General features: G+C 40.3%; 1 protein-coding gene across 7 annotated transcripts in view; it reads left to right on the forward strand.

The window, feature by feature from the left end:
* The window catches only part of LOC135219822 (baculoviral IAP repeat-containing protein 6-like), a gene marked incomplete at its 3' end in the record, with an annotated part of 560,877 nt that overhangs the window by 187,120 nt on the left and 349,688 nt on the right, over window positions 1–24,069 (forward strand). For all 7 annotated transcript variants that reach the window (XM_064256914.1, XM_064256918.1, XM_064256921.1 and 4 more), the window contains 4 exon segments: window positions 11,461–11,611; window positions 11,955–12,181; window positions 12,652–12,836; window positions 19,032–19,174. In XM_064256914.1, the coding sequence (XP_064112984.1) occupies window positions 11,461–11,611; window positions 11,955–12,181; window positions 12,652–12,836; window positions 19,032–19,174 (706 nt within the window).

Here is a 24,069-nt window from a genome sequence, read left to right on the forward strand (position 1 = left end):
TGTCGGTTCCTCTCGATAGTTTTTCGATTCTCGCTTGCCTGGAGTTAATTTGGACTTATTTTGGTGACGTATTCGCTTTGTTTGGCTTGGCATACGCTGATTGTGGACCGGTTTGATTTTGAGTTTGATTTTCTTTAACGATGTCTGATCTAGAATCGGTAGTTAAAACTTCGGTTTTGTTTAGGGTTTGCGTGAAGGAAGGATGTAAGGTGAGGTTGCCGAAAGCTTCGGTAGACCCCCACACGGTTTGCATGAAATGCAGGGGGAATGAATGTGCTTTTGCTTTTGCTAACCCTTGTAATGAATGTAAGGGATTGAATGAAGAAGAATATAAGGCTCTCTCTTCTTATGTTAGGAAGTTGAACGTGATAGAGTGTGTAAGGCTTCCTCTAGAAGTTCTAGCAGATCTAGAATGAGTGAGTTGGATGTGGATCCTAATAGTACTAACGTAGAATTAGAACCTTCTTCCCAAGTTGCAGCCCCGGCTCCCGCACCGAAGCCGAAGATTCGCCTTCGGAGGCGGCAGCTCTGAAAGCCAAGAATCGTTCTATGGATCAGAAGATTCGTCAGTTGGAAGGTAAGGTAAGGAGAGTGTTAGTGATCAGTGCAGTGTCCCCAGTGTTGTGGAGGGTGCGTCTGACCGGCTCCTTAGTGCCTCTAGGCCTAGACCTCTTCCAGACTCCCAGTTCCAGTGGAGTAGGAAAGTCGAAAGCCGCAGGAGGGCTAGGGAGAGCCCCCACCGGTCAGGCGTCCCCTCGGCAGATCCTGAAGTACGCTCCCAGGCTGCCTCGGATCGCTACAAGAAGGAGCTCCTACGCCAATGCTTCTCCTCTTCGTCGTCTCCCTCTCCGAAGAGAGGTTGGAACTCCCCGGATGCGTTGCGCCCGTTGAAGAGAGCTTGGAAGGCTCCCTGCAGTCCTTTGGCTTCTAGTCCGGAGTTTTTCCCGGAAGAATCGTCGGTGGAGGCGAAGAAACCCAAGAAATCCTGTGATCGTTCTTCTTCTCGCGCTCCGCGCTCGGCGCCTGCTTCCGAGGAAGAACAAGAAGATTCTCCTACGAGAGTACTCGCGGGACTTCAAGCTCAGATCACGGCGCTAGCAGACTCTCTAGCAGTTAGATCACGTAGGAAGAAGGACGTTTCTCTTCCGATCAAGAGATCTAGGCGCCGCTCTTCAGAGGATCGTTCTCCTTCTTATGGTGGTGAGGTTTCGTATGAAGGTGGGGGCTCGCGTGAGCGCCCTCGCTCGAGTGAGCGCCCTCGCTCGCCTGGCTCTCTTTCGATTTCAAGACGCCAAACATCGGTAGGACGCTCTATGGAGAAAGAAGTTTTTTCTCCAGATTGGATTCCCGCTTCCGGTAAGCGCACTGCACCTGCTCATCACGCGATTTCTTCAACTCCCTCGCGTGAAACTTCTCCTCAGCAGCTCAAGATTCTAGAAGGCGCCCTTATACAAGTAGGCGTTCTTCTTCCAGATGTCACTCTCCTCGAGTGTCGGATCGTGACTTCTCTCCTGACAGGCATCTAGAGTCTGGTAGGAGTCGTGTGCATGATAGACGGCCTACTGTTAGCCGCTCCCCGCAAGGTAGGCGCCAAGAGCCTACTGCACATAGATCTCCTAGTAGGCGCTCGTCTCTTTTAAGGCGTCATACTCCTGATTATTCTCCTAGGGGCAGACAACAAGAGTCTTTCAAGCGCCCTTCTCCGTGTAGGCGCTCTACCGCTTCTAGGCGCACTTCTCCTGACCGTTTGTCTCTTGGTAGGCACCAGGAATCCCGGAAGCACCCTTCTCCAAGTAGGCGCTCGTTAGTTTTGAAGCGCCCTTCTCCTGAATGTTACCCTCTTGTTAGACGTCAAGAGTCTCGCAAGCAGCATTCTCCTAGTAGGCGCATTTCGCCTTCCAGTCGGACTTCCGTTGATCGTACGCAACTGGACAGGTATGGAGAGCCGCGCAAGCGCTCTGCTCTCGATAGGCGCTCTTCTCCTGGCAGCCGCTCGCCTCAGGATAGGCGCATAGAGTATAGTAGGCGCTCGCCTCCTCGTAAGCGCCCTGTGGATGTTTCCGAGGATTCTCGGAGTAGGAGCCCTACCTCTCCTTCGGCTGAGATTCAGTATACCTCGAAGAGGGAGTCTCATCGTAGACTTCCCAGATCTTCTCATTGTTCTCCAGTGGATGTGAACTCTTCTAAGAGAGGACGTTCTCCAACCTCTCGCTCAACTCCTGCTAGGATCCCTTCGTCACCTAAGGATCTTCCGCACTCGCCTCGACAAGACGTCCTAGAAGGTTCGGATGAGGAACCGAACACTTCTGCTGCTGTCTCTTCTTACAAGAAGCTTACAGAGCTACTTTTACAAGTTTTTGGGGATTCCCTTACGCCTACGGCTCCTCCTTCTCCTCACTCACTTTTTTCAACGGCGAAGACAGCGAAGAGTTCTTCTTGTGTGAGGATGAAGCCAACTCTTTCTATGAAGAAGGCACTGAGGAGTTTTGGTTCCTGGATGGCTTCCAAAGAAGAAGCGGGGAAAACGATGTTCGCTTTTCCTCCTTCGAAGTTATCAGGACGCGCTGGTTTCTGGTACGAAACAGGAGAGCCCTTAGGATTGGGTCTACCGTCTTCGGCTGATTCGGATTTTTCGGCACTGGTAGATTCGACAAGGAGAACTGCCCTTAACTCTGCTAAGACGACTTGGGCAATGAATGAATTGGATCATTTGCTCAAAGGTATGTTTAGAGTGCTAGAAGTATTTAACTTCCTTGATTGGTCGTTGGGAGTCCTAGCCAAGAAAATTGAAGTGCCAGAGTCAATTTCGCCAGAAGATCTTATGTGTGTTTTGTCTTGTATGGACAAGTCGGTAAGAGACGGAGCGAGTGAAATCGCCTCCCTTTATGGGGCCGGGATCGTGAAGAAGAGGTCGGTTTATTGTTCCTTCTTAACGAAGTCGGTCTCCCATGCTCAGAGGTCTTCTTTGCTGTTTGCTCCTCTGTCTACTCAGTTGTTCCCGAAACATCGAGTGCAGGACATTTCGAGGTCACTTTCGGCCAAAGCCACCCAGGACCTTTTGGCACAGTCGGCAAGAAAACCTCGCCCTTCCTTCCCTACCAAGGCTAAGAAGGAAAAGGCAAGTGTTCGAGAACCCTTTCGAGGGGCATCTTCATCAAGAACCTCTACGTTTAGAGGTCGTAGACCTTCAAGAAGGGGTAAGACTTTTGCCAAGTCTGTTAAAAGCCCCCAAATAACTTGCAAGTCCTTCAATCAACGGTGGGCGCCAGACTCTTAGAGTTTGCAGAAGTCTGGGCCCAAAAAGGGGCGGATCCTTGGACCCTTTCTATTTTGAGGAGAGGTTACCTCATCCCTTTCGTCGAAAGACCTCCCTTGACGACCATCCCAAGGGAACTGACGGCCAGGTACAGAGACCCCATCATGAATCAAGCTCTCCATCTAGCAGTAGATCAGATGCTGGAGAAGGGGGCTATCGAACTAGTGACAGACCATCATTCATCGGGCTTCTACAACCGCCTTTTCCTAGTTCCGAAGTCCTCAGGGGGGATGGAGACCGGTGTTGGATGTAAGCGCCCTGAATTTCTTCGTAGAAAAGAAGAAGTTCACGATGGAAACGCCTTCATCAGTGCTGGCAGCACTTCGTCCAGGGGACTGGATGGTTTCCTTGGATTTACAGGACGCTTACTTCCACGTACCGATCCATCCTTCCTCGAGGAAGTTTCTCAGATTCATGGTGGGGGGGAAAATTGTTCAGTTCAGGGCTCTGTGTTTCGGCCTCTCGACGGCCCCTCAAGTGTTCACAGGGATTTTGAGGAATGTGGCTCAATGGCTTCATTTGAAAGTGAGGATATCCATGTACCTCGACGATTGGCTAATAAGGGCCAATTCAGAAGATCGTTGTTTGAAGGACTTACAAGTAACTTTAGAATTGACGAAGGCTTTGGGACTTCTCGTCAATTTCAAGAAGTCATCACTAATTCCCGAGCAAGAGTGTGTGTATCTCGGGATACAGATGAACTCTCTGAGTTTTCGGGCTTTTCCCTTGCAGGAAAGGATAGCCCGAGGATTCGAGAGAGTAACAACCTTCTTAGGGAAAGAAGTATGCACAGTGAGGAGTGGATGAGTCTGCTGGGGACGCTCTCCTCTCTGGAGCAATTCGTTTCCCTAGGAAGGTTGCACCTGAGACCACTCCAATTCTTTCTTCATCGGAATTGGAGTCGTCGTTCTCAGGATTTGACGTTCTCCCTGTCGTTATCCCAGGACATCAAGAAACATCTCTTATGGTGGACAGATCCCAACCTCTTTGCGAAGGGACTGTCTCTTCAATCACAGACCCCCAACCTGGTGTTGTTCTCCGACGCGTCGGACATGGGGTGGGGTGCAACTCTGGGAACCAGCGAAGTGTCAGGTGCCTGGGTGGGGGACCAGGTAGCCTGGCACATCAACAGAAAGGAGTTGATGGCTGTGTGGTTGGCTCTGAAGGCTTTCGAGCCCAAAGTCAGAAGATCGGTAGTGCAGGTCAACGCGGACAACACTACAGCTCTGGCATACCATCAGGAAAACAGGGGGTGGGGGAACGCCATTCCTTCTCCCTGTACGAGACAGCAAGAGACCTTCTTCTGTGGGCAGAAGAAAGAGGAATCAAGCTTCTCACCAGGTTCGTGCAGGGAGAAAAAGGAATGTAAGAGCAGATCTCCTCAGCAGGAAAGATCAGGTCCTTCCCACAGAGTGGACCCTTCATCTGGATGTATGCCAGAGCCTGTGGAAGTTATGGGGCAGGCCACACATAGACCTCTTTGCCACGTCAAAGAACAAGAGGCTGGATCCTTACTGCTCTCCGATATCGGATCCAGAGGCAGTAGCAATAGATGCTCTTCTTCTAGACTGGAACGGACTCGACGTCTACGCGTTTCCCCCTTCAAGATCCTGGGGCTAACCATCAAGAAGTTCGTAGAGTCCGATTCAACGAGAATGACCTTAATCGCTCCCTTTTGGCCGGCCCAAGAATGGTTCACAGAGGTACTGGAATGGTTGGTGGACCTTCCAAGATCGCTCCCGCTAAGGAGCGATCTACTCAGACAACCCCACTTCGACAGGTACCACAAAAATCTCCTCGCTCTCAGTCTGACTGGTTTCAGACTGTCCAAAGTTTGGTCAGAGCGAAAGGCTTTTCAGCAACAGCTGCTAAAGCAATCGCAAGAGCGAGGAGACCTTCCACCTTGCGTGTATACCAGTCAAAGTGGGATGTCTTCAGACGTTGGTGCAAGAGGAAGAACATTTCCTCTTCCAGTACCTCTGTGACCCAAATTGCGGATTTCCTTATTTTCCTCAAAGAAGAATGTCATCTGGTTGTGTCAACTATTAAGGGATACCGCAGTATGTTAGCGGCGGTATTTCGGCATAGAGGCTTAAATATATCCGATGATAAGGACCTGCATGATCTTATTAGATCATTTGAAACCATTAAGCGTCCTCATGTAGTACCGAACTGGAATCTAGACGTAGTCCTACAATTCCTTGGATCGTCTAGATTCGAACCTCCTGGCTTAGCCTCTTTCAAGGATTTGACGAAGAAGGCTATCTTCCTTTTGGCCCTAGCTACAGCTAAGAGAGTGAGTGAGCTCCAAGCTATTGAGGGCAATGTAGGGTTTAAGGAAGATTCTATGGTGTGTTCATTTCTTCCAAGTTTCCTGGCAAAGAATGAAAAACCCATCACGCCCTTGGCCCAGGAGCTTTGAAGTTCGTAGTTTATCTTTTCTAGTAAGGGAAGAGCCTGAAAGAACTCTTTGCCCTATGAGAATTATGAAGTATTTCCTTAAGAGGAAGGAACAACTTAAGGCTAATCAAGATGTGCTTTGGTGCTCCGTAAAGGACCCCACTCGGCCCATGTCGAAGAATGCTCTTTCCTTTTTTCTGAGAAGTCTTATTACAGAGGCACATGTTGCCTGTAAGGAAGATCATTTTAGACTACTAAAAGTGAAAGCTCACGAGGTGAGAGCCATCGCAACTTCGCTTGCATTCAGAAAAAATATGTCTGTGCGGAACTTGATGGAGGCGACTTTTTGGAGATGCCAATCGGTTTTCGCAAACCACTACCTACGTGATGTAAAAATCACATATGATAAATGCTTCGCCTTGGGTCCTTTCGTATCGGCGGATTCGGTGCTGGGGCAGGGAGCTGAAACTTATCCTGTGTAAATTGTTTATATGTTACCCTATATTTTATATTGTTGTTTTTTGGTTGTCTGAAAGAGGCTGCAGGAGGCACCTCTTTTTGTCCGTAATATTAAACCTTTGTATTTTGGTTAGGTGGTCTGGTGGGTTTTGGCTCCTTGCAGAGGTAGTGGTAAGGATCTGTTAGGTAAGCGGACAAGGTCCCTCTAACAGCATCCGACTTGGATTCTACCACAATAGGGGATCACATATCCCAGTGGTAGATCCGAGAGTCTTTCAGCATCAGGTCACGTCCTAGCTGTAGCTCTCCAGGCAATGCAGACTCAGAGATAGTATCTATGAAGTCTTCATCCTGAAAAGGTGAGAACCAAGGTTTTTATATCCTACAACATTAGTTGTTTCCCGTCTTACCTGTATTATTGAGCTGTCTCTTACCCTCCACCAAGGGTGCCAATCAGCTAAGTATATATCTGTCAGGGAAGTTCATGTACAAAAATGATATTGTTAAACTACAATAAAGTTTTGTACATACTTACCTGGCAGATATATACGATTAATGGCCCACCCAGCCTCCCCTCAGGAGACAGGTGGAAGAGAAAAATCTGACAAGCTTACGGGAGTGGTTCGTACATCCGCCACCCAGCGGCGGGTAAGGTAGACCACCTGACCTACCTGTCGCGTGTGCCGCGAGATTTGAAATTCTGTCGGGAACGTCGGAGACTATAGCTAAGTATATATCTGCCAGGTAAGTATGTACAAAACTTTATTGTAGTTTAACAATATCATATTTCAGACCATGTCATAGAATTAACAGTCCATTCCAAAGCAAGTGAAAACTGAGATAAGCAAGAGATGAAAAAGTGGGAAGGATATGGAAAATACAATTTCTACAATATAAATATAAAATGGTCAGAAATAAATGAAGAATTAAACAAAGATTTGGGATAACATTTTTGTAAGTGAAGATATACAGGTAAATACGGAGATATTATATAAAATATTAGAGAAAATAGTGAATAAATATATGCCGAAGAAGAAAAGTACACACGAGTCATGCATACCAAGAGACAGAAGGATCTTGTTCCAGAAAATCAGAAAGTGGAAAAAAGGTCTTGCAAAAGAAAAAAAAATGCTTGGAAAGTGATGGAACTAAAATGCAGAACAGAAGATTATATAATCAAAAGAAAATGAAAAATGGAACTTGGAAGGAAAAACCCTAGTAAATATCAAGCAAAACCCCAAACTATTGTACTCGTATGCAATAAAGATTAATAAAAGAATAGAAATATACCTTCTAAGAATTGAAGGGAGATTAACGAATGAAAAAAAAGGAAATATGCAACATATTGGCAGATAGATATAAGAGAGAATTTACCCCTAGAATTGATAATGAAGATAATGATACAGAAATAATTGATGAAAATAGTGAATATTTATCAGACATAGATAATAATGAAGCCGATATAGTGCAGGCTATTAATGAAATTAAAAATGGAGCAGCAGCTGGGCCTGATGGTGTCCCTGCTATTTTGTTAAAGAAAGTAGTTCATTCTATCGCAAAGCCCCTTGCAATATTATTAAGGCAAAGTGTAGATACAGGCAAGACTAGAGGCAAGTAATTATAGGCCTGTGAGTCTAACACCACATATTATGAAAGTGTATGAAAGGGTAATGAAGAATAATATTATAAAACATTTAATAAAAATAATTTGTTTAATATAGGACAACATGGTTTTGTACCCGGAAAAAGTACACAAACCCAACTGTTAGTCCACCGTGAGAACATATACAAAAATATGAAAAGCGGAAAAGAAACAGGTGTGGTTTATCTAGACTTTGCAAAAGCTTTTGACAAGGTAGATCATACTATATTAGTGAAGAAAATTAGAAAACATAATATAGTGGACAAAGTAGGAAGATGGTTAAAAGAATTTTTACACAACAGAAACAGATAGTTATTGGAAATGATGAGAAATCGGAAGAAGCTAAGGTAATATCCAGTGTGCCACAAGGTACGGTGCTAGCTGCATTGCTGTTTGTTATTATGATTGCAGACATAGACAGTAATGTTAAGGAATCGGTAGTGAGTAGTTTCGCTGATGACACAAGAATAAGTAGAGAAATTACTTGTGAAGATAGGAACATGCTACAAAGAGACCTTAACAAAGTTTATGAATGGGCAGAGGTAAATAGGATGGTATTTAACTCTGATAAATTTGAATCAATAAATTATGGAGAAAGAGAAGGAAAGCTATATGCATATAGGGGACCTAGTAATGAGACAATCACAAATAAGGAAGCAGTTAAAGACCTTGGTGTGATGTTGAATAGGAACATGTTATGCAATAATCAAATAGCAATTCTATTGGCAAAATGTATAGCAAAAATGGGAATGTTGTTACGGCACTTCAAAAGAAGAAAAGCTGAACACATGATTATGCTTTATAAAACGTATGTTCGTAGTCCACTTGAATATTCCACTATATGGTACCCACACTATCAAAAGGATATTGCACAAAAATGGAGATTGTACAAAGGTCCTTTACAGCAAGAATAGAAGTTAAGGATCTTGACTACTGGGAAAGACTACAATTTTTAAAATTGCCGAAAACATCATGGAGCTAAAAATATCAAAGAGCAAGCAGTGGTAGATTAACCCTCTTACGCCGAAGCCCTAAAAATCAAAACCCCTCCCGTATACCGGGGCCGGTTTGGAGTGAGCGCGGAAGCGGAAAAAATAATTTTTTCAAAAAATCACAGCGCGCTTAGTTTTGAAGATTAAGAGTTCATTTTTGGTTCCTTTTTTTGTCATTGCCTGAAGTTTAGTATGCAACCATCAGAAATGAAAAATAATATCATTATCATATGTAAATAATGCGATATATGGTAGCGAAAAAAAAATTCATACATAATTGTATTCAAAACACGCTGTGCAAAAAACGGTCAAAGCTAACGAGTTAATTTTTTTTCGTTGTATTGTACACTAAATTCTAATCATTTTGATATATAATACATTTTAAAACAATAAAAGCAACACTGGAAAAATATTATCACAAAATGATGTACGAATTCGTAACGTGCGGACGTAAAAAAAAAATTTTTTCTCAAAAATTCACTGTAAATCTAAATATTGTTCTAGAGACTTCCAATTTGTTTCAAAATGAAGACAAATGATTGAATATTACGATACTGTAAGAGTTTTAGATTAGAATTGCAGATTTCGACCATTTCGGGCGAGTTAAAGTTGACCGAATGTCGAAATTTTTATATATATTTTTTTTTTTATATACTCATATTTCGAAGATGAGAAAAGCTACAACCTTCAATTATTTTTTATTGTATTCATCATGAATTTGCGCACATTTTGATATATAAAACTCTATAAAAAGGCTAATATGAAAAGGAGCAAATATTAGGGTAATGCGATGTACGCATTTCGGAGACTTGCGGCCGCGAATTGGCGCGCGGAGGGAAGTTAAATATATTTTTCACAAATTTACCATAAATCACAATATTGTTCTAGAGACTTCAAATTTGTTTCAAAATGAAGATAAATGACTGAATATTACTAGGCCGTAAGAGTTTTAGCTTACAATTGCGTTTTTCAACTATTTCAGTAGAGTCAAATTTGACTGAACGTGGTTTTTTTTTTCTATTTATTGTGATTTATATGCAAATATTTCAAAAAAAGAGAAAAGCTACAACCTTCAATCATTTTTAGTTGTATTCTACATGAAATTGCGCACATTTTCATATCTTAAACATTATGTAACAGCTAATTTTAATTGGTGCAAACATTTCGACAATCGCACAAAAAAAATTCTGATTTTTTCGGAAGAGTTACCGTGCGGACGTAAGGAAAATGTTTTTTTTTTTTTTTCATAAATTCACCATAAATCGAAATATTGTGCTAGAGACTTCCAAGTCGTTACAAAATGAAGTTAAATGATTGAATATTACTAGAATATAAGAGTTTTCGCTTACAATTGCGTTTTTCGACCATTTCGGTAGAGTCAAAGTTGACCAAAAGTGAAATTTTTGCACTTAACGTTATTTATATGAAAATATTTCAAAACTGATAAAGCTACAACCATGGGGTGTTTTAGTTGTATTGTGCATGAAATTGTGCACATTTCCATATATAAAACTTTATGTAACGGCAAATTTAAAATGGTGCAAACATTAGGACAATCGCACGAAAAAAATTTATCGGAAGAGTTACCGCGCGAACGTAAGGAAAAAGTTTTTTCATAAATTCACCATAAATCGAAATATTGTGCTAGAGACGTCCAATTTGTTGCAAAATGAAGGCAAATGATTGAATATTACTATAATATAAGAGTTTTAGCTTACATTTGCGTTTCTCGACCATTTCGGTAGAGTCAAAGTTGACCGAAGGTTGAAATTTTGGCACTTATCGTTATTTATATGAAAATATTTCTAAACTGGTAAAAGCTACAATCATGAGTATTTTTTTGTTGTATTTTACATGAAATTGCGCACATTTTCATATATAATACTTCATGTAAAGGATAATTTAAAATGGTGCAAAAATTATGTCAAAGTGACGAAATAATTTCTGAGATGTGTCACTGATACTTTTTAGTGCGATAAGAAAGAGATTCGCGCTTGCGCGCCTGCATAGCGATTGTAAACAAAACAACACCTTGATCCGTGAACTCCCAGCATCCCCCAAGGCACGTGATTCAAAAGTTTTAGGCTGGTAGGCCTATAAGTATTTTTCCACTAATTTTTAAAAAAACTTTTTTGAGTTGACGTATGATACGTCCATTCGGCATACAGGAGACATTTTGACTCGACGTTTAATAGTACGTCCATTCGGCGTAAGAGGGTTAATAGTGCCCAAAACTATGCCAGGAAAAATAAGGAAAGCACACAGGACATTAATCCACTGTGCACCAGCATCAACAATGCAGCATCTATTCAATGCGTTGCCAGCTCATCTGAGGAATATATCAGGAGTGAGCGTAGATGTGTTTAAGAATAAGCTCGACAAATATCTAAGCTGCATCCCAGACCATCCAAGATTGGAAGATGCAAAATATACCGGAAAATGCACTAGCAAAACTCTGGTAGACATTAGAGGTGCCTCACACTGAGGGACCTGGGGCAACCCGAACAAGATGTAAGGTCTGCAAGGCTCTCTCTCTCTCTCTCTCTCTCTCTCTCTCTCTCTCTCTCTCTCTCTCTCTCATATTCATAGCATTTATATTTGAGTAACATGATTATCTTTCAAAATATGAATGCTTTCTCTGTTCTTTTCAGGTTACGTTATTAAGACAGAATTTAACTACTCCCAGACGCCAGAATGCTCCTCAAGGTAACGACTCGACCTCAAGCTCAGCTTGTTGCTCTTCCACTTCTCACAATCATGTTTCTTCATCCTCATCATCAAATATACCAGATGATATCTTAGGTACGTTTAAATTGATTTTAAGATTAAATGTGTAGTGGAATAACATTAGCCTGTTACTGTTAATCCTTTTAGATTTAAGGTGTTGCCAAAATGACTCTGTTAAATTACCCCCTGACTGACCACAAGGGCATTGCAATTTTTTTCTTCTGTTGTTTATTGTAATTTTATTTTTCATGATGTAAAGTTATCATTTTAAAGTTGAATACCTATAGTTTATTCTGATATGTTTAAAATTGTTAAACAACTGAAATATAAGTGTAGATTTACTATTTGTGGTAAAGAAATGTCAGTGGAATCTCAGAAGGTCAAGTTTGAATACAGTTTATTTTTCTGTGCCTTCTAGAAGACTTGCCTGAGAACCCAGTGGTGACCAAAGAGTTTCTTTTGAGTCACAATGCAGAAATACTATGTGGTCCAGTGAATGTGAACCGTTGCTTTGATTTATCTGGTCAAGGGGCCAATGTGACCCTCACTTCTCCTAGTCTGTTGGCGTGCCGCAGCAGAACTTACCTCGTACACATTAAAGCTCTGCCTCCAAAAGTGTCACAACAGCAGCAACAGTCACAGCAGGTTTGTTATCTTTTGGTTTGCACAATATGGGATTTAGATAAAATGAATGAATGGTTGGTTATCTTGGTAAATTTTATAAGAGCTATTAAATAAACCTGTTGTAATTATAGGAATAAGTGTCATCAACGCCCTAATGTGATACATAATGAAGAAAATTTCTTTTTTCATAATAATTTTTTTATCTTGTGGTGATGATAAAGATTCTACTCTTACTGTGATATAAAAAAAAATTTTTAGAACAATTCTTTTAAAAGTACATTCATGATTTTGTTTTGATCTTTCTGTCCTCATTTTATTGCTTTTCCTCATATATGAGCTTTAATGCACTAAATTTATGAAGTAGTACATAACTACATAACTTTGGCACATTCCCCATCTTTTACTTGAGCAAAAAAGTTAAATTTTAATAACATCTGAGATTGGGGAATGATTTTAATGCAAGTTATTTCAATATTTTGACATCCTTACAGGAACTACAGAAGAACAGTGATCTAGATTTGGTGACACAGTATATGCCTCCACAGTCATCAACATTTCTGGACAGATTAGCTGCTTCTTCCAACAAGCGTGTGGAGTTAGTTCGAGGTTGTGATGTAGTTCAAGAGCTCTCCATCACTGTTAGATGCTGTGCAAAAACTACCATTGTACATGATAGGTACGTTCAAAAGTTATCTTTCCTTAAACCCTTAGTGGATGGTAGAATCTTGTATTAACACTTTTTGAGTGTTTTGGGTGTTCAATAATTGTGTTGAGTGTTTGTGTTTAGTCCAAGTAGACTGCCAAGGGCACCAAATTAAATAAGTTAACCAACTGAAACTCCATGTAGGTGGAAAAGCAGCATGTACTTCAGTAAGAAAATAAAATTAATTTTGTACAGAACAGAACATATATTTGAACTAGTTGTAGTACTTCAACAACTTGTTGTTATGGCTAACTTCCCATTCCTGCTGTAGAAGATACTCAGTGGTTGTGATCCTCTTTTGCATTCAGATCTTTTTAGACTGTACTAAGTAGGCAGTTGATTCTAACAGTCTCGCCTCTTCTTACATGATTTTCAATACCACACAGGTTTCTAAAAGTTTTATTTGTTGTAACCTAATTGTGGAATGATCTTTCTAATATTGTAGTTGTTTTCATTGGAACCTTGCAAGTTAGAATGTATTGCAAATACTTTTATGATGTGTTAACTTGGTTGTCTTATTAGTTTATTTATTATTCGTCTTTTTTTATTTGTAATTTATCGTATTTATTTGAATTAGTGATTTATCTTATTTTTATATATTCCTCTTTCAAAAAGTATTCTTAACTTTTCAGTTTACTTTTCTGTGCTACTAGACTGCTTTTTATATTGGGGCACTTGGTCAGATAGCATTCTTTTTTCCAACTAGGCTTGCAGCTTGGCTCGTAATATGTGAGAAGAGGAAGTAATTTTGATTTTAAAGTGAACAAATATGTTCAGCAACAAAATTGTTAACCACATCACACTCACCTTGGATGCACAAAAGTTGTAGCAGTAACAAATATTAATACCTACTCAGTGTGTTTGATATTTGCAGTTGTATAATTAGATACTCCAAAAATTGTACTAGTCATAATTTAGGTGCCTTTGATACCAAGAAATACAGTGTGTCCATTATGCTGAAAAAGAAGTAGTAGTAGTACTTGGAAGTGGGCTTAGAAGACAGGAAGACAGGAACCTGGGTAATCAGATGAGGCATGGGAAAGCAGAAGGGAAATGACAATTCATGTTTTATTAGTTGTACTGTATGTAGTCTAGCCTATTCATCCCATGAGTGTCCACTAATTTTAGGTAAATGGAATTCATTTAATTATTTCCTGACCTTTTATATGCTTTTTACAGAATAATAACCTTTTACTGTAGTTTTCACCAGCATGATCATGCACATTGAATAGTTATTGGGGAGCTAATCAGGAAAATGTGTTCAGATGGCTTTAAACATGAAAATTTCATGGTAAGGGCCCCCCACTGCTGTGATTTTTCATCAGTTTTTAAAAACATCTTGCATTTTGATATTGCAATTTGGTTTGGCTTCTGATGTCATGGTTATATTTTCCCATGATTCCTTAAGCTTATTCTGCCTTAGTTCCCTTGTGCATAATCATCTTGACAGCATTATTAGGAAAATTTAGATGAAAATTCATTTCAGAATAATTGGCCCAAGTCACCATTCTGAGTAGTATTATGAGTGGGAATGAAAATTTATTTACATAATTCATAGAGTAACTATTTTCTGAAGCCTCAGTTAGACAGTCATTAAGGATACATGTTTGCTTGTTCCCTATCAGCATTAATAAAAATTCATTCATATTGTATTACAAAAAATTAGATATACAGGTACTCTCCTACTTATGATGGGACTAGGTTCCAAAATCTCATCGTTTGTTGGAAAAATCATATCTCGAATATAGCCTAGCCTACGCTAGGGTAATCAGTACCATCTTTACTTAAGGGTAGCCTAGCCTATACTACACAGTATACTTTACACATATATGGCATAGTAATTATTGATTTCAGCTAATTCTCTAGTTTCAATGCATATTGGCTTATGATAATTCAGTACAAAGAGAAATTGAATAACATTAACAAGTTAGCCTAGCGTATACGATGATGATATCATGGTATAGTCCGGTCCCGAATTATGCGTGTTCGAATTTTGCAGTTCCCCTTTTATGCTGTCACTAGTTCTAAAAAATAGATTTTCTGTATCTGCAAAGTCATTCGAAGTTTGCGAGTCACGCGCCGCAAAACGTACCAAATCTATTGTCTTTTCAAATATTTTTTTTTTGTGGGGGGGGGGGGGGGGGGGGGGGTTGTTCACTGGTGTTTGAGAGAAGGGGTGGGGGGAATGCTTGGAGGAAAAATCTTTTATTCCTCCAAGGGGAATGCGAGAGAAAGATTCCCTGCTCAACCATTAGCTAAGACGGAAAGCTCTGCCTCACGCATTTGTGACGTCACAGCAGAGTGTGTATGAATGATTGGTATCATCACCATCGTCATACATATTATTCAGATCTGCAAAGTGTTTTGTAAATTATTGGTATCATTATCATCGCCATAGGTATTATTCAGATCTGCGAAGCGTATTCTGAAGGCTTCTGCTCAGCCAGTAGGTAAGATGGAAGTCTCCACGTCACTCATTTGCGACATCATAGTGCAGTGTGTATGAATGATTGGTATCATCATCATTGCCAAGAGTTATTATTCAGATCTGCGAAGTGTATTCTGATCATCATCGTCATCATGTATGCATCTGCCTAGAAGTTGAAGAGGAAGACCTATTTTCTCGAAACTAAAAAGCTTGCCCTTCAGTTAAAGATGAAGGAAGGAGCAACTCCCATTTTGGCAGCAGTCGAGAACTTGAAATCCATCATTTGAGAGAGAGAGAGAGAGAGAGAGAGAGAGAGAGAGAGAGAGAGAGAGAGAGAGAGAGAGAGACTACCATTTTGGCAGCAGTCGAGAACTTGAAATCCGTCATTGGAGAGAGAGAGAGAGAGAGAGAGAGAGAGAGAGAGAGAGAGAGAGAGAGAGAGAGAGAGAGGAGCAACTCCCATTTTGGCAGCAGTCGAGAACTTGAAATCCGTCATTGGAGAGAGAGAGAGAGAGAGAGAGAGAGAGAGAGAGAGAGAGAGAGAGAGAGAGAGAGAGAGAGAGAGAAGCAACTCCCATTTTGGCAGCAGTCGAGAACTTGAAATCCGTCATTAGAGAGAGAAAGATTGAAATCTGTCATTGCTGAACATGGCGAGAGAGAGAGTTATATGAAAACAATTACATAGTGAACGTGCTGCACAAAGAAACTGAGACAGGTGCTCGTAACCAAGTTTGTTAGGCCAAACGGGAGTGAAGACGCATGATCCGCCGGTCCCCAAAACCTCAAATGGTTCACAAGCCTTCCTTCAGCAGAAGAACTCTTCACGGAGGATGAAATAGAAGAGTTTGAAGGTTTTTTTGGCAGAGGATAGGTAGAGGAAATTCCATCCAAAAGGTTTTTTTAAAGGAAATGACTGTATCGTACAGAACACTTGCACCCAGTGGTGGCAATGTTTACTTGTGGGAGTTTTCACCATCCTGTGTGTAATTTTAAATTTTTTAAAGTTATTAAAACGTTTTTTATGTTTTATTTATCCATAAGAACAATTTCATAGAAAAAACTACAGTATAGTACATAGAAAGTATTGAAAATGTGTAGTATAAAAAAGTTTGACCGGGTAAGTTGCCGTTTGCCTTGGCCCTAATGGAATTATTCCCATAAGGTATGTGTATTGAAATATGCAAATTATCAATTCTGCGAGGCTGTAGATCAACCAAATTCTTGCATAATTGGGGTCCGTACTGTATATTGTACACAATCAAATACAGTAGCCTAACCTACACTATACTGTATACTACATATACAATATAGTAATTTATTAATATAAGCCAATTCTGGAGGTAGAAGAAAAAAAATTGGACACATAACGGGAATCAGATTCGGACTGACATCGACATGATTGAGCAATGTCAGGCTACTGATGGCTACATATATTTATGAAATAAAAGCACAACGAATATGCATCTTTTTTGTGAATCTTTTGAAAAGTTATACATTTTAAATATCTGGGGTCAGTGATCCAAAATACAGGAGACCTAGATGAAGAGATGACCAGAAGGATACAGTCAGGGTGGAGTAGCTGGAGGAAATGTAGTGGGGTGCTTTGTGATTGTAGGATGCCCATAAAACTAAAGAGCAAAATTCAGTGCCAGGTTGTGAGACCTGCAATGTTGTGCTCGTCCGAAACATGGGTAACTAAGAGGAGTGATGAGAACAGGATTGATGTAACTGAGATGAGGATGTTGAGATGGCAATGTGGACTTACTAGAAAGGATAAGGTTAGGAACAAACGCGCTAGAGGCACTCTCAAAATAGCACCAGCTTCAACCAATGTTGGGGAAAGTAGGCTGAGATGGTATGGACATATAAAGAGACGAGAGGAAGACCACCTGATAAGGAAGATGATGGATATGGGACTACCAGTCAGTGGATTGACTGTGTGAAGAAAGATATGAGGAAGTTGGGATTGAGTGAAGAAGATGCACTGTACCGAAAGAAATGGAAGAATGTGTTGAAGAACCATTAAAGCGTCCCCAAATGGGGACAAGCTTGTAGAGAAAGATGATGGCAAGGGCCATGTTTTCATTATATGCAGAATATTCTAACACTGACCTTGCTTCCAGTACAGTATACAGTAATACTTTGGGTTACGAACCGATTAGTTTACGAATTTTTTAACTTACGAAGTGACGCCCTCATTCTGGAATACGAATTTCACTTGGAATACGAAAGCGCGAATTTCCATCATGGGAGGCCGCCTGCATTGTTTACACCGGACATCGGATGAGCGTGGAATCTGCGAACGCATTTTTTTTGGCTAAAACTTAACGAGGGTCACGTGACTTTGTGGGTGACTTCCTCCCACGCATCCCTTGACCCTTTTTAAACCATAACTCTTTCACTATCTCGCTGGCGGTAAGATTGAACGCATCTGTCCGTGATACGCTCTCAAATTTGCTTTGTGATTTGCGCACGTGTTGTGTTTCCGTGATAGTGCTTATACATTACTATTACCCAAATACTAAAGACAATGGCTCCCAAGATGACGAAGCAAGCAGCAAGAAGGAAAGCATGAGAAAGAAGGAGATGATTACGGTCGAAATGAAGAAGGAAATTATCCAAATGCATGATAAAGGCGAGCGCGTGAAAGACATTGCAGCATTCTTCAAGCGGTCGCAATCAACGATCTGCACTATTTTGAAGAAAAAGGAAGAAATTAAAGCCAGTAAAGTATCAAAAGGTGTCACAGTATTGACGAAACAACAGCCTTATATTCTCGACGATGTAGAAAATTGTTTATCGATAATGGGGTGGGTCATTTCTATAAAATTTTAAAGAACAGGCAAAAGCAAGCCGCCATAGAAAAATATTTTTTCAAAATTGTGAAAGACGACACAGTGTCGCGTAAGCGTAAAATTAGTGATGGTAGTGAACGTTGCTCTCGAGAGAAAGAACCAGAAAGTCTTCCAGAAGTGTCCACGGAGGGAGATTTCCCCCCCATGCCCTAACCCTCTCCTCCTCCCCCTTCCCCTCCTCCCGTCTCCGTCAAGCCAGCAGCCACACTCGCCAAAGGTAAAGTTCAGGTTTTACTGTGCATGCATATTAAATCTAGTGTTTATATTTAATTTCGTTCTTCAATTTTATAATTTTATGTAATTCCTACACGAATTTTCAACCTTAGTGAACAAAAATAAATGGAAAAATATGAATTGAAATGGTCATTCATGGTCGGGTGGAACGCATTATTTGCTTTTTATAACATTCTTATGGGAAAATCCATTTAGGTTACGAATTTTTTAGGTTACGAAGCAGGTTCTGGAACGGATTAAATTCGTAACCCAAGGTATTACTGTACTCTGATTTTCATTGCTTACATAGACCTTCAGTTAAAATTCACTCAACACCAAATACACCCATTCATTGATATTATAATGATCTTATTGCCATCTTTTGAGTTTATTATTACAACCTTTTTTGTTCCAGTACTGAATAACCAGTCTTCTGATATCATATAGTGTCTATTTCTAATAAAATCTAACTAGCACATGTTTGGAGTTTTAATTATGTGCAATTTTATCCGTAATGCTTTTCAGGAAAGCTTTGAATTACTGGTTAGTGGTGTGTGCCGTGTTACGAAGTGTTTGAGAATGTTTAGAATGATAAAATGTACACAAACTTGGTAAGATACATCCAATTTGATTTATATACTAATGAAATAATAATTTGTACTCTTATTTCAGGTTGCAGAGGTTATCACTGGTAGAAAATGAGGCCTTTCATAAAAGGTTGTTAGAAGCTGTGATAAATAAAAATACCTCAGATCACATGCGTCATCGTGCTCTTGACTTGTTGCTTTGGATTACTTCTATTCACACTGCTGCAGGTAAGAAAATTGGTTGTATCAGCGTCCAAGAAGCAATGGTTTCAGACATTTTAGAACATTTTTTTCAGTGGCATTTTTGTTGATTTGTAAGGGATTGTTTTTTTGCAAATAACATCGCAGCTTTCAAAGTAAGATTTTTTGTACAGTGGACCCCTCAGATTCATGGGGGATGCATACTAACCCCCTGCACCCCCCATACACACGTAAATAGCAAAAATTCATGAATACAGTGGTCCCCCGTATTCGCGAGGGATGTATACCAGACGACCCCCCCCCCCACCCCCCCCCCCCCCCCACCCCCCCCCCCCCCCCTGCAAATAGGTGGAACCCCTATTAGTCCATGGGCCAGCTGGCTGACAGGTACCATTTGGAGGTACTAAAAGCCAGTTTAACCAGACATCCAGTATGGTATCCCATTTCTAAAAATGCTTGCTGGACATTCGAACATTGTAGCTTTTTTGTGTTAGAGGGATTTTAAGTTTTTGCATGGTGTCATATTGTAAAAATCACCAAATTTGCATTTTGTGGCAAATATGTACCACGGAAAAAGTTGACCAAAGCATTGAGTCATGGAGGACACTTGTTAATGCTGCTAAGATAAGAAGATTTGGACCAATACTTGAAATTGATTCACAATCAGAAGAAGTTCTAAACATATACGTGTATTATGAAACAACATGCCATAATGACTTCACACACAAGAAATCTTTGCATAAGCTAGAAGTTGAATGTGTTGATCTCGGACAGTCAATTTCTCAGCATCAAAGAACATCCCAAGAGCCTGGGACCAGTAAGTCGCGCATTTATTCTGCAAAATGCATATTTTGTGACAAAGACTCCAAATATCTTAGAAGAAGCCATAGTTGTGAAAAACTGACTCAGGCAGTTGAGCTCCGGGCAGACAAAACAATACGGGAATCTGCCTGCAAATATTTGACTCAAAAACAGTCTGAAAGCCAGAAGAAAACTGATGAACGAATCCTGGCCATCACATCACGTGAATTGGTAGCTGCTGAAGCACACTACCACAGATCATGCTATCTAGAATACACGAGACAGAGACCGGAACAACTTCCCATCAGTGAGGACCATGAAAACAATGAAGAAGCATACACTCTATCTGAGTCATATGCTTACCAACAGCTCTTTGACTAGATCAGACAAGAATTGATTGCCAAACACCAAATAACACACAAGACCAAACTTAACAGAGAAGATTGTGTCATGCACGCTGATGGAGTAACTGATATCAAGGTACATACTAAGAAGCGTGTACGATGCAGACTTTAAACAGAACTTGGACCGTGCATAAAGATCATCTATGGAAATAACAACAGACTCCTGGTCATTCCAGACAGTATCACTTTACAGGAACTTGTTACAGAAAACATGACACTGAGAGAAAAGCTTGACCTTTATTCATCTCAAAGATCATGGTCTTAACCATCCAGACCTAGTAGCATCTGGTATCACAGCACCAAAAAGTGTTCCAAGCGATCTCCTCACAGCTTAAGATCAGGGAGAGAAGGCATACCAGGAGTTTGTCGATTCAAGAATAAAAAAAGGCACTGTCTTCTATAACCCATTGAAAAAGTTGCAACTGGAGTCATTTGACAGTTAGAAAGAAAAAGAGCAAAAGCTAAATCAGGAAACCAAGAAACTGTCTTGAAATCTGATTACCAACTGTTCTCTCGTCTGCTGCTGATAGTAAGTAGCCGGAAAATGGACATGAAAGAAGTTCTCCAGTATCTTCTCTGACCTTTACCATGGTCGTTGGCGAATTGTGATGGCTCTGCAAAAAAAGACCAACAAGGCAGCCCTGGCATGTAATCTTGAAGCACGAGTGACTTCAGATGAACACATTGACTTACCTTCAGCTGCGATCATCGATGGCTGGGGAATGTACACAAAATGCAAGGAGACAACATTACATTCTCAGAGTTGTCTGAACACCTTCTCGGAACTCTACTGCAAACTTCAGCATCAAGTTCTCGAATCGATGTAGTGTTTGACAGGTGCAAGGCTTCGTCGATCAAAACAGTGGAAAGAACATAAAGAGGGGCAGACAGAGGAATATCGTTCTTGCAAATCATTCCTGGCCACAAAATTTGAAATTGGCGCCGCCTACTTGCATATCCCGAGAGCAAAGCCAAACTGACCAACTTCTTTGCCACCGATTGGCAAGAGAATCAAGAAAGATGGGACCAACTTCAAGAAAAGGTGATTTTTGTAACTTTCGAGGAACAATGCTTCAAGATAACATCTAATGCAGTGTCAGAAGTTGATGAATTGAAATGCATGCATGAAGAAGCCGACACACGCTTGTTGTTACATGCTCACCACGCAGCTGAGTCTAGATACAATTCAGTCTTACTGATTGCAGAGGACACAGATGTCATGATCATCTCCCTTGCCTTATGCAGGATCATCTCCCTTGCCTTATGCAGAAACGTTGGTTGTCAAATGCACGAGATGTGGAATAAAAAACCGATAAAGACTGATCAGTATCAACAAACTTGCTGCAAGCCTGGGTCATGATATATGCAGTGCCTTAAGAGGTCTCCATGTGTTCACAGGCTGCGACTCAGTCAGTGCTTTTGCTGGTCAAGGAAAACTCAAAGGATTGAAACTCCTGCAACAGAACCAGAATTTCCAGAAGGCATTCACTACACTTGGTGAACACTAGCATGTGACTGACGAGTTATTTGATACCCTCCAGGAGTTCACATGCAATCTATATGCAGCCTGAACAAACATCAGTTGCGTAAATGAACTTCGCTACCAGCTCTGGCAAGCAAAGAAAGGATCAGTAGATTCAGGTCAATTACCACCTTGCGAGGACAGCCTTCGACAACACTCACTCAGAGACAACTACCAGAGTGCCGTCTGGCGACGCAGTTTGGTTCCTTTTCCAGATGTACCACATCCACAAGATGGCCATGGTTGGTGCACACAAGACAGTGGTAAGCTTGAAGTACAGTGGTTAACAGGCTCTCCTGCACCTCAAGTCATCTTAGAGTTCATCTCATGCAAATGTGTGAAAATCTGTCAGTTTCCAAAGTGTCAGTGGACTCCTATCCACAGAAGAGTGTAAGCTGCAAACCTGTACAAACATGAAAAAAAGTGACACATCTATGGACTCTGATGACAATCTGGACGAGGATGACTCCTGAAAAGAAAATACAAATTATGTACATGATACCGGAAATAAATTTAAAAATAATAGCTTTTCAACAATCAATTGTTACAAATTCTCTAGTGAAAGGCCTATACTATTACATACAACATGATAAATATTGAACAACAACAACAACAACAACAGCAACAATAACAACAATAAAGTGTACTGCAAATCATAATTTGCCCAAGTGTTCAGAGAAATACTATATTCAAACATAGGATCCATGGGCATCTTCAGTTGCATAAATAACCTGTTTTAGAAAAAAAGGTTTTTCTTATATTATAGCAAAGATATAGTGCTTCATATGAACTCTTCAATCATATAAATAGGTGTTACTGTAATGTAGCATCATTTCCAGAAAAGCCCACAAACTGAAACATTTTCAACACAGGGTGGTCCTCTTTGATTGCAAATTTCACATATAAAGCTACGAGATACAGTTGTCCAGCAAACAGTTCTGGAAAGTAGACATGATCAGGTTTCAGAAAATATCGGTCTTGTTTTGTACCTCTGATTGGTACCAATCGACAAAAATATGGCCTCTGGCCCATGGACTATATTTAAATCCTCCTAGTTAGTTAAAACTCAAGAAAAACCCACTTAAGAATTTGCATACCTGTTTTTTTTAAAGTTTTATTACAAAACATGCATTTTATGATGAAATTTATATTAAAAAACCAAGAATTTGTTGATATTTCTCTTCGAATAATACCGTGAATAGGCAAATTTTCTGCGAATAATGGGGGAAAATGTTCTGGAGAAAAATCTGCGAATACGGGTGGGCCCTACTGTAGTACTTAATAACCAAAAATGCCTAGAACTGCTTATTTTGATAGTTAAAATAAAAAGAACTAAAAAGCTCAGTTTTAAGTTTTATTACTAAAAGTGCATTTAGTCATTAAAAAGATATGAAAATACAGTAATAAGTGAATATTTCTCAGGAAAAAATGCTGTGAATAGGCAAATTTTCTGCAAATAATGTGTACAATCAACCCCCAGTATTCGTGGGGGGTTAAGGACCACAACCCCCCAGATTACCGAAAATCTGCGACATATTGGAAATCCCCCTTCCTAAAATCCTTATATGTAACTTCTTATCTCAAACACACACACACACACACACACACACACACGGGGAGAGAGAGAGAGAGAGAGAGAGAGATATGTTATTGTTATTGTTTAATCTCATTAAACTTAATATTATTGGAAACTAGTACTGCATATTATTATTTTACCATAAAATGTAGTATTGCCCTTAAAGATATACTTATACATACATTTCCAGCCCAAACAGAGGGCGAGAGATACCACTATGACATAAGTATCTCGTGTGGCAAAAGAGAGAGAGAGAATTTACATGATCTTGAGTGGGCAACACACTCCCCCTCCTGTCACATTACTTGTTATATTTGACAGCTTTTGGATCCCAGCCATCTCAGCTTGGCTACCTGGAGTTCAAAGACAAGATGCGGGGTAAAATGGATTTTCTTTCATTCTTACATAATTTTTTTATTTATAAACTAAAATCTAGCTAATTCACTTTAGTATTTTCTTTAATGAATTGATATTATTGCTGTTTACATTAATGATATTTGAAAATTAGTACTAAATCATTTATTTATCATACAAAAAACTTACATCTCTGTAAGAGAGAGAGAGAGAGAGAGAGAGAGAGAGAGAGAGAGAGAGAGAGATGAGGAAAGGAGGGGATCGA

This window comes from Macrobrachium nipponense, chromosome 1, assembly GCF_015104395.2.
Source record: "Macrobrachium nipponense isolate FS-2020 chromosome 1, ASM1510439v2, whole genome shotgun sequence".
Lineage (NCBI taxonomy): Eukaryota > Metazoa > Arthropoda > Malacostraca > Decapoda > Palaemonidae > Macrobrachium > Macrobrachium nipponense.